Raw genomic sequence first — 11708 nt, 5'->3', positions numbered from 1 at the left:
GTGAAAATAAACCCTTGGTTCTAACTGATGGAAACCGTGTGAGGATTTTAATATGACGTTAAAGTAACTAGAGTCCGGGTACTTGATGGCGTTCTATTAAACGACCCGTTAGAGGAACGATGACTTTACTACTGACACGTACGGGCGTCTGAACGTTAATGGGAGCGTGCAGGGAGGAGTTAATAATAACGGGGTGTGTGTGTGTGTGTGTGTCTGGAGTGTGTATTCTGTGTGCTGACTCAGCAGCACCAGCCATGTCAGTGTGGTGGCCGCATGGAATTACTTCCCAGATTTCTGCTGCTTCTTCTCCTTCTTCTTCCCTCCTTTTTTTTTTAATAAATAAAGCTCACCAAAGCAGGAAGTGTGCGAGTCGCGGAATTTGCCCTGCTTACCCTCTTTCACACGCTCCCCCGGTCTTCCTCCTCCTCGCTCTTCTTTCCCTGTGGGCCTGCGGTGGCGGAAGCCGCCTCGGTGACACACACACACGCACACACACTCACACAATCACCAATCCACCCTCCATTAACCACTACTGTCACCCATCACCCACCCCATTCCTACAGACACCCCTGGCCGGAGATTCTGACGGGCGAGCTGAAGACGCACCCTACACACTTTTTCTCCCCTATACCGGTTCCTGAGGGGTAAACGGGCCACCTGCGTCCCCTGCTGCGGCCGGGACAGGGAATGTAGTAGGTGACCCCACCGCGTGACCCCAGACTCTGCACCAGTACGACCCCGAACGCAGGCCGACCCCTGACTGCTGTGAAGCCCCTTTAGTGTCGTTCCATAGGCGGGAGTTTGAAAAGGTGGGAACATGTTTTCAACTCAAGAATAAAAATGGTGGTCAGATGAGAAGTGGGACATCATGAGGAGAAGAAAGGTTTAAAACACACACTGACACACACACACACACATACACAAACACACAATGGGATATTAATTAAACCCCAGCGCTGTCATGCATTCAGCAAGACAAAGTGTTTTGTGAAATATTCAAATAAATAGGAGCGAATGACGGGGTGTGGCTCGATGTTAAATGTCAATTTATGTCGCCTATGAACCAGAAGACCCAGGTTCAAATCCCGCTTACTACCATTGTGTCCCTGAGCAAGGTAAAAAAAATACACGAATCTTAAAATTAAGTTTAGAGCGCACTATTTTATCTCCGAAATTGCAACCTTTACAATATACGCAATTAAATATCCAGAAAACTGGCGAGCGTGGATTTTACGTGGAAGTTAAAAACGTTGTAAAAATTAAAACGTTACATGGACGTTCTTTCGGCGTTGCCTCGCGGGACGCGGAGTCCCCGTGGGCAGGCCGTGGGCTGGTTCGGCGGGTGTGTATTGGCGATGTGTATTGAGACGGGATGACGGGCTCCCGACGCGCATGGCGCTCGTCACGGAGCTTTGTTTTTTTTAAGGGACAGTTCGTTTTTTATTTTATTTCATTTTATTATTATTTTAACGCGACATTTCAAGTCTTTTGTCGAATTACACGGATTATATGGATTCTAAAAAAAAGCCGTCATGGATTAAACGTGTGTGTGTGTGTGTGTGTGTTATCTCTGGTCTGTTTATTCAGAAAGACAAGAGGTAACACTTTCTCCCACACACACACACACACCCCTCCCCCGTGGCGCATACCTCTGTGCGAACTTGTGAATTGTGGGCTTTTTTTTACGCACAGAATACACACACACAGACACACACACACACACACACACACCCCGTAGTGGCGCGCGCCCGCCGCCGCTTAATTAGCGCTTAATTAACGGGTTGTTTTCTGACGCCATTAATTCGCGCATTAATTCGCCAGATCGGACGGGGCCGCTCGGTGCCCCGTTATAACGACGGAATCCCGCGCGTTTATTTCGCGGCGCGTCCTGCTCGGTGTGTATTTGGCAGCGGCCCCGTAATTTAGATTAAAGGTGATGCACATTTAAAAAAAAAAAAAAAAAAAAAAAAAGCACAAAACCAAACTTCGGGAATATTTTCAGAACAATATATTTACTTTACCATTAAATAAAACACAGTTTTTTATTCTTTTTTGGTTGGAAAAAAAAAACAAGTTTCGGTACGAAATATTATACACAGAGCAAAAAAAAAAACGTTTTCTTCCTCTCCGCAATATTACCCAGAGTTGCTAATCTATCGATATTATTCACACAGACACTTAATAATAATAATAATAATTAATATTTTTTATCATATGTTAGGAACACACGACATGTGCGTTTATGTACATTTCCTTGTTTGCAAGCAGAACGTTTTTCCTTTTTTTAGTTTCTTAATTCTTTTTTCCCCACATGCGCAGCTAAACTGAGTCTCGAGTTCGAGCTCATTCGCTTCTACAAACGAGATGATAATTAGATTATTTACAACCAGTTCAGTCGATCAATGTCCTCAAAAATTCCTTTTTCCTGTATAATAGTAATGAAAATGTACGAGCTGGTGAAATAAAGTAGAATCCTAAAAAAAAAAAAAAGTTTTTCACTCGTCGATGAAGAACAAAACGACAACAACAACCAAAAAAAAAAAAAAATACTTCCTTTCTCGTCTCCAGTCGTCAGTGGTCGAGTCCCCTAGCGCCTCCGTCCCGGTCCCGGTTCGGGGCGGTGACGTCACACGGGCCGCTCCACCGCGTACTGGCACGCGCTCAGGTTCGACGCCGGGCTCTGCACCCCCGCGTATCCGAAACTCGAGTGCTGCTTGGCCTTCAGCCGCAGGCTGGCCAGGCTGGAGTTGCAAGTGTCCCGGTACACGTAGGGCGGCGTCGGCGGCGCGTACGGGCAGGCGGGCGCCGGCACGGCCGGGTTGTTGAGTCCGTTCAGGCCGGAGCCGGGCACCGCGGCCACCGCGGACGGGACCATGCCGGAGGACATGCTCATGGAGGAGATGGAGCTGGGCGGCGAGAACATGGTCTGCGACGACAGCGGGTTCACGTTCATGGAGTTGAAGAAGGGGAAGCTCTTGGTGGACAGCGAGGCCGACGTCAGGCCCTTGGCCGCCCAGTTGTTGTACGTGTAGCTCGGGTACATGTCGTCGTACGGCTGCATGAGTCCGTTGAACTGCGGCCCGAAGCCGTTCTTGCAGAGTTCGGCCTGCTGGTTCCGCTCCCGCTTCCTCCACTTGGCGCGTCGGTTCTTGAACCAGACCTGAAGGAGAGCAGGGAGGAAGGAACGAGACAGAAGCAGAAAGTCAAATTCCAAATTCCGTCTTGTTCCAAAAAAAAAAGGTTAATTGTTATTAATAATCGGACCCCCCCCCTTCCGTGTCGTGTCTGGATGTGTATTCACGCTCAGGCGGAGACGAGCCGGTGGTAAATAACATGACACCACACACACACACACCCACACACCCACACCTTCCGCAGCGCCTTCGGACCGACGACGGTTTGATTCCTTTACATTATAATTACTATCTTTTAATTATAATCAATATATTTTCTTGATTAGACTCTATAACAGCTTTTATTATAGTCTGTTCAATTAAACGCACACACACACACCTTCCGCAGCGCCATCGGACCGACGACGGTTCGGTTTCTTTAAATTATTATTCTTTTTTAATTAAGATATTTTATTGATTAGACTCCATAAGAGCCGTTATTGTAGGCTGTTCAATTAAACACACACACACACACACACACACACACACACACACACACACACACACACACACACACACGCCGATTCCGGCGCCGTACCCGCACTCTGGCCTCGGTCAGGTTGGTCCACACCGCGATCTCCTCCCGCGTGGACATGTCCGGGTAGCGGTTCCGCTGGAACGTGGCCTCCAGCTCCTGCAGCTGCTGGCTGGTGAAGTGCGTCCTCTGCCGCCGCTGCCGCTTCTTCTTGGACGGGTCGTCGGCCGAGTCGTCGCTCTTGCTCTGGCCTTTCTCTTTATCTGGAGAAATTACGCAAAATTCCAAAATTATAAATACATTTAATAAAATAAAATAAAAAACGCGCCGCACTTTTTCGTCGGAAAAAAAACGATTTCGTACGAGAGGCGATTGAATTTGATTGAATTTGGATTTTTTTTGTTAATATATAAAAGGGGGACGCCGGCCGCCGTTTTACCTCCAGACTCCGGGCTGGAGGTGTCCGACGCGCCGCGCACCTCCACCCGGTGTTTGGGCTCCGCGGCGCGCTGCAGCGGCTGCAGCCCGGACGCCATGGCCGCCGGGGCGAGTTTGTTCCCGGGGAGGTGGAGGTGGTGCTGGTGGAGGGGGTGGTGGTGATGGGGCTCCGAATTCAGCGGGTCCTTCATGGAGCTCATGGGGAGGGGAGCGCGAGAAGCGGCGCCTTTTTCCGCCCGGAGAGTCGCGTCGGATCCCGGGAAGAAAGGTTATCGATGAAAAAAAAAATTATAAAATAAAATAAAAAATCAAGACGCGTCCCGACGCGCGCGCGGCTCACGCGGATTAATATCGAGACGTCGCTTATATAAAAACATCATTTAAAAAAAAAAGTTCGGTCCAAGGTTCGATGCCTCGAGCTGCGAGGAGCGCCAGAGTGACAGACAGGGACAGGCAGGTGATATTATATCCATGGGTGTACACACACACACACACGCACGCACGCACGCACGCACACACTCGCGCGCGCTGCGGCGCACGCTGACGGGCTCGGCTCTTTCCCTGCTCCGGTCTCTCCAAACCGAGGCTGGGCGTGACGTCACGACGCCCCGCCCACACACCCCGAACGACCGCAGAGGGCGTGCCCCTGCGTCCATATACGCTCGTGTGGGCGTGCACGCGTGGCCATATGTGGAAAAGTGGGCGCCCTGACGTGGAACAATTCTTTTTTTTTTTTTTGCATGATGAACACAGTACAGTCGACTACACATAATCTTATGAAGTTCTCAATAATTTTCAATAAAAACAATAATATGACATTTCTTAACCAAATTCTGGTTGAACTTTGAATTTTGCCAAGTTGCACCGTTACACAACGAGCTGATTTTTTAGCGTCGGACCGGATCCTTCATGGCTCTTTCATGTCCACATCATCATCCTGTCGCGTGTGAATCTGCCTCCTCCTCAAAAAAGAAATCCATTTCCACTGGCACTATTTTACATGTTCCGTTATTTGTAATTGCATGTATGAGGAGAGAATTTAATCTCTCTTTGTATATGTCAATATATTTATGTACGCAGACATCTAAAGAGGAAAATAAGTCCAGGTATCGTCATGTCGGCCAGGTGTGTGTGTGTGTGTGTGTGTGTGTGTGTGTGTGTATTTGTGTAATTCAGCTCAATTCGACTGTTTCTGTTCATTTCAGAGGAAAATGTCTGCAGACACTCGTCCTGCTGACTAGAAGACCCGGAGGACCAGAGCCAATCAGACGCGACTATTTTATCTCCTTATTATTTAATTCACGGTTAATAAGCACCGAACCGCGCGTGATTGCGACATCACGTTCCACGAAGGCCCGGTGGCAACGAAGAGGATGGTAAATGATGAAGATGTTTGTTCTAATGCTCTGGGGTCATCCGAGGATTATAAATTCCTTTTTTAATGTTAATGGTCTGAAGTGTGTTGGTTTTGTTGCGTTTTACGCGCAAATGAAAAGCACTTGTGGCGCGCAGACCTCTTCTGCCTTCTGGAGAGCTTCTTAATCTGACAGGACGGAATTAAATGAAATAAAAAACGCAAATTCAGGTCCAAATCGGCCAATTCAGTCCACTCCAACTGTGGAAATTTATACGTTCATTACGTACATTTGAAACATTGCGATTAAACCAGAAATGCAATATGTAAAAGAGGTGTACAATTAAACTGTATTCGGTCTGGATTAAATGAGAGTTTTCTATGAATAAATCTGTTCATTTGAATAATAGTAAAAACAAAATAATAAGAATAATAAGAAGAAGACCAGGTTCCAGTATCCCGCGATCTTCACCCTGTCTGCAGGTCCGAGCCTCCCCTACTCTGACACGTAGCCGCCTGTCTGCACCTGGTGTATTATTATTATTATTATTACTACTACTATTGTTACCGTTATTAATAGGACAATTTTTATATTGCTCTCGTTAGTCTTTCGTTAAATCCCTTCTTTGACTGTCCGCGCTGGTTATGATGTAGAGGCGCGTTATGATCTTTCATAAACGGGTTATTCTCGTTTTTTTAATCAATAAAATAAAATGTATTTCCCATCAACGCAAAAGCTTATTTGTCGCTAATATCCAGATAAAATCGATACGGCTACACCGTGTTGGTATTATACTAATGTATAATATTTTGATTATTATGATGATGATGATGATGATGGTGGGGTGGGGCGCTTGGGAACTCGGATGTACCGCCATCCGTTCATTACCGAGTCAGTCAATAGGAGGAAAACGACAGAAGCTCTGTGTGCAGGATTAAGAGGACACCAGGCTCCTCCATTAGAATATTCCTGCTCACGGAGACCGACTTTCCCCCAGAGAGTCCATCCAACAAACGCCGCATACATTACAGCCGCGGTCTGTCTGTCTGTCTATCTATCTATCTATCTATCTATCTATCTATCTATCTATCTATCTATCTATCTATCTATCTATCTATCTATCTATCTATCTATCTATCAAAAATATAGAAATAAAATATTATAGTTAGTGGGCATATTAATGTAGTATTAAAGGCAATCGCGATAAATAATAAAGGCATTTGCATTTTGAATTCTAAACACACACACACAAATGTAATCTGCGCAGTTATTTTTATGCTTTCGTACGGTCGGTTAAGGGAACAAAGTGCCGCGTGAGATGTGAGATTAATTATTACCTTTTTAACACTTTAAATAGAAGTCTAATAATCTTAACGAGCGGGTTGTAGAATTGAAGTGACGTAAATACCTGCGTTTTGGGGAATTGATTCGGCTCATAATTTTATTTTTGGTAAAAACGTTTCACGGTCTTAACCCTCCTGCCGAGGAGGCTATTTTTCTTTTTTTCCCCGACAACGTTGCCGAACGCCCCCGGCCACCAGGCGGCGCTACAACACAAAGGAACCGGGCCTGCGCCGACGACCGCGTCGCAAATGTCGCAGATGGAGTCGTCACAGACCAACGCATCAGGTTCATTTAATTACTGTCTAAAGAATAACAATTATTCTGATTAATAATAACAACAATTATTATTCACCTTTTTTATCTTATTTTTGTTGCTTTGGTTGTTTAGCGTGATACTCACCCAGTTGCGAGCAGGTAGAGGCGAGTTTGCGGCAGTGCGAGTCCATGGTAGCGATTCAATTTAATCTCTGTGGGGGGGGGAAATGAGAACAATACAGCAACAATAAATGTTTAGTTTCAACAGCATGAATATATATTCGTTTTTTTAATTATTCTAAGTATTATAAAAAATATACTTTTAACAGAAGAACGAAGGCACGCAGGTAAAAAATTCGCACCGCCAGTGAGGTGTGTGTGTGTGTGGATGCCCGGATTAGTGTCTGATTGAGATGTCTGTCGGCGGGATATTAGAAAATTCATTAGCGCAGCTCGGGACTAAAACCCGAGATGAAGGAACACAGATGGGATTTGATGAGTCCAGGCCTCCGCTGTTTGCTTATGATAATTTCGCGTGGAAAAAAAAATTCACCTGTACCAGCATCTGCGTGCGTGCGTGCGTGCAGGAATCGACGAGTTTACATCTGTGCAGATGGCCGAGATTAAAAGTTTATCTCTCATTATTTTAAACCAATAAACTCAACATATCATGCAAAAAATTATGTAATTAAAAAACATGTAACCAATATTCGATACTTATCGAATATCATCATTAGTCACAGTTGTTGTACAATGATAATACTAATTATTACTACAGTTAGTGAGGGTTCGTTATGATTAGGAAATATTAAATTAGACTGTCAATCTTATTAAATTTCCTTTTCATATACGTATTTTGCGGATCTTACACGACTATGTTAATTCATTGTTAAGCAGTTCAGCTTTTTGACAATTAGGCATAAGTTGATCAATTTTAATTCAAATTGAAAGAAAGATCTGATAATAATATATATTTTTTGCGTTGTAATCACTCCTAGTAAACATACATCAATGCTGACTGTAATAAATAATAATCATAAGAAACAGCAAGTTAATTTTAAAGTAAATGCTTGTAATAGTTGCAACTCTAAACGGAGTTCAACTCTGTTATGTTTATTTCTATAATTTTCTATTTCTAAAATGAAGTTGTTTACAATAAAATGGTGAAAAAGTTCCCTCTCAACGTAAACGCTGCTTTTCAGACTCACGACCGAGAAGAGCTTCGTGTCCCGTTAATCTTTCATCACCCTCATCATCCTCATCATCCCCGTCCCCGTCGCCGAACTCGCGACTCACCGGCGCTGGCCGCGGATCCCGGGTCGCGCTCGAGCCGCTCGGGCTCGCCGTAAATTCCACGCGGGCGCGCGCGTTCCCGCCACGTCCGGCCGTCGCTCTGCTCCGCGAGGGTTCCTAACGCCACGTCTCGGGCATGCCCGGCGTCTTTTATTCGCTCGCGCGCACGCACGCACGCGCGCGCCCGCGGGCAGGCAGGCAGGCACGAGCGCGGCTCCACGCGTCCCACGGCAGCTCTCCAGCCCGCGACTTTTTCTCGCGGAGAGTGGCGCGCTCCTCTCCCCTCTCTCGAGCTTTGAGGCCGACCGCGTGGGTGTGTGTGTGTGTGTGAGTGTGAGTGTGTGTGTGTGTGTGTGTGTGTGTGCGTGCGCTCGCTTCGGTGGGTGTGTTTGAGCGCGCACGGTTCCAAAGGCGGAAAGAAAGTGCGACACTAGAAGCGAATCTCAGTAATTAATTCCTCTGACGGAAATAAATAAAAAAATTAATAAAAAAAATGGAGAATGATTATTTTAATAATAACAACAATAATGAAATGTGTTAAATCCAACCAGCAAATTTAGAAAGCCTTTTATCAGTATTTTTTATCGATAATAACGCGATGTGAAATGTCCGCGTTGAAACTTTTATTTATCCCACGCCCCCCCCCCTCTCCCCGCGCTCGGACCTCGGCGACATTTAGCGACAGCGCATTAAACGGCGCGACGCCGGCTGGAGGGAACAGCTGGATTCCTCCTTCCCACAATGCACCGGCGGGTCCACCGCGGCCTCCGCGCGGCCCTAATCCGCACTCCGCATTTCGGCTCAGACGCCCAATTTCTGCGGGGTCGTCGATGCGCGCGGCCGCGTGGGAATCGGACGCGAGCGAGGCGGAACCGGGTGGGGGGTGGGGTGGGGGGGCGCCTCGACGAGCCGTCACGCGTATTTAGCCACGACGCACGAAACAAAAAAAAAAAAAAAATATACATATATATATATAAAAAAAAAATTTAAATGTATGTTTGAGTCGAGTGCGTAGATCAAAGAATAAAAGAAATGAATAAATACACGTCAGGCCTTCATTTTCTCTCTGATCGTGACCCCGCCGAAAACCGCGTTCTCACGGAGCCTGGTGCCTCGGGGGCTCCGTTTCATTATCGATTCGCTGGCGACGCGGGAGGACACTTGAAAGAATCTCTGAAGGGGCTCTGATGTGCGCGCGGAGGTGACCCCCCCCCCCCCCCCCCTCCTCACACACACACACACACGCACCCCCACACCCCACCCATCCCACCACCGACAGCTCCGAGACAGATTTCTTAACGGGCGCGTCACGTCCATTCCCCACTTTTCTCCACCGGAGCAACAGTTCTCTAACCGCAGGCCTCCATCCCTCCCTCTCTCTCTCTCTCTCTCTCCATCCCTCTTTCTCTCTCTCCCACACCAAACTCGATCAAACGACCCGACGTCTCTCGACGAGAGTGCAACGTGCCTGTGATGTCAGCGCCTACAGTTATTACTATTATTCCTATTTAATTATAACCGGCCGCAACGTGGGCCTGTGATGGTGGGACGGTTCTGATTTCTGCTCTGATGGCGATTCTCACCTCATCGGATCCCCAAACGACTTTTATTTTTTATTTCTGAGGGCTGAATTTTAGATTCGAATGGTTCTTATTACTTCCTTTAATCACAGTGAATTCATCACAGAAAACAACGTCACTAAAACCGAAGGTGCTGAAGACCAAAATGAATTCATTAAAAAAAAAAAAAACACCGTAGGAAAAAGGAACTTTTCCTTTTTCTTCTCTGCGGAGCGATGATGAGATTAATATTTCTCACCAGGAATAAATAGAAAAGAAAAAAAAACCCTCCTGCATGATGGATAAATAGTTTGGCGTGAGTAATTATTTCCATAACGTTTATATTACTACAACTGTCTCGGGCAGGAGTCCATTTGGTCCATGAGGAATCAATTAAATAAAATAAAAAAAACATATATATGAAAGTGAATATGAATATATGTTTAATTTTTTTTTTTGTTTTCTTAAATTCCTCTCTGCAGTGTTTTCAATTTCAAATGAAAGATTACATGCTGCGTTACAAGCCTCGGGTCATTTCGGCTTCGGATCATCCCACAAGGACCCCACCCTGGCGGCCCCCACCCCCAATTCATCCGGGGTGTCTGTGTAATCCTGCCATTCGCCGACGCCATGCTGAAACGAGCCATGAATCTCTGAACAAATGGCTCTATGTGCCGCTGATACTATGTGATACGCCGATACGAGCGAAAAGGACAGCGTGGAAAGGGACTTTATTTCGGGCGTGGCGACATAATTCTTCACCCCCCCCCTCCCAAAAAAAAAAAAGTGTTCCTCCGTGATCTCGGGTTTGCCAAGGTGACTTCAGTGCCGTGGCGCCAAGCGGCAGCGGCCTTGCAAATTTGCAAGGCCGCTGAGATGTTTACAGCCGGGACCCGTGGCGCTTTACTGCCTCGCAGGGACCCCCGGCCCCCCGATTCCCCTCCGTACGTGGAGTGGCGCTCAGCTGTTGTGTCTGCATGCCCCGCGTAATCGCCCCGTTTGAAGTCACCTCCGTGGTGTTGTTTTACGCCTCGGCTCATCTGTGGCTTGACTGGGCCCGAACTCCGCAATGCCGCTAATGTCATGCTAACATCGCAGCACAGCCTGGACGTCCCAAGAAGCGCCCTGAACTCGAGCATTTCGTACAGGTTCTCTTACGAGTCGTCGTGGGTCTACGTACCGTTCCCCGCAAGCTGGAAATCAAGGCCCGTTCACAACTGATAAACCGCGATTGGTATTAACTTGGTGAAAACCACGTTTGGTGGTCTTTCTTTCTGTCACGTGCGACGTGGAATGTTGTCGTACAGTACAGGCCAAAAGTCTGGACACACCTTCTCATTCAGTGTGTTTTCTTTATTTTCATGACCATTTACATTGGTAGAACATGGGTCTTCTGGTTCATAGGCGAGTGTGTTACCCACTAGGCCACTACCACCCTATTTCTTTATTTTCATGACATCGGTAGATTCCCACTGAAGGCATCAGAACTATGAATGAACACATGTGGAGTTACGTACTTAACAAAAAAAGGTGAAATAACTGAAAACATGTTTTATATTCTAGTTTCTTTGCTCTGATTACTGCTTTGCACACTCTTGCCATTCTCTCGATGAGCTTCAAGAGGTCGTCACCTGAAATGCTTTTCCAACAGTCTTGAAGGAGTTCCCAGAGGTGTTTAGCACTTGTTGGCCCCTTTGCATTCACTCTGCGGTCCAGCTCACCCCAAACCATCTCGATTGGGTTCAGGTCCGGTGACTGTGGAGGTCAGGTCTCCACTTTTTGTTAAGTACATAACTCCACATGTGTTCATTCATAG

General features: G+C 46.5%; 1 protein-coding gene across 2 annotated transcripts; it reads right to left on the bottom strand.

Annotated features, from left to right (window-relative positions):
• Positions 1–2089: 2089 nt before the first annotated feature.
• Positions 2090–8649, bottom strand: pitx2 (paired-like homeodomain 2). Of its 2 annotated transcripts, XM_028959824.1 has the most exons (4): positions 8337–8649; positions 7186–7252; positions 3712–3911; positions 2091–3160 (listed from the first exon to the last, which is right to left on the bottom strand). In XM_028959824.1, exons 2-4 carry the CDS (start codon positions 7229–7231, stop codon positions 2627–2629), a joined length of 780 nt encoding a protein of 259 aa, XP_028815657.1. In that variant the 5' UTR covers positions 7232–7252; positions 8337–8649; the 3' UTR covers positions 2091–2626. The 2 variants fall into 2 exon arrangements, with proteins under 2 accessions (XP_028815655.1, XP_028815657.1); XM_028959822.1 differs by lacking the exons at positions 7186–7252; positions 8337–8649 and adding an exon at positions 4088–7155 and having other exon boundaries at positions 2090–3160.
• Positions 8650–11708: the final 3059 nt, after the last annotated feature.

This window comes from Denticeps clupeoides, chromosome 18, assembly GCF_900700375.1.
Source record: "Denticeps clupeoides chromosome 18, fDenClu1.1, whole genome shotgun sequence".
NCBI lineage: Eukaryota > Metazoa > Chordata > Actinopteri > Clupeiformes > Denticipitidae > Denticeps > Denticeps clupeoides.
This window is presented reverse-complemented; position numbering and strand designations above follow the sequence as displayed.

Coding starts and splice junctions, on each gene's coding strand:
- pitx2 (XM_028959822.1), bottom strand. CDS start 4,286: ATGAGCTCCATGAAGGACCCGCTGAATTCGGAGCCCCATCACCACCAC. Junction 3,912..4,087: donor CTCCAGCCCGGAGTCTGGAG/GTAAAACGGCGG, acceptor TAATTTCTCCAG/ATAAAGAGAAAGGCCAGAGC. Junction 3,161..3,711: donor TGACCGAGGCCAGAGTGCGG/GTACGGCGCCGG, acceptor GCTCTCCTTCAG/GTCTGGTTCAAGAACCGACG.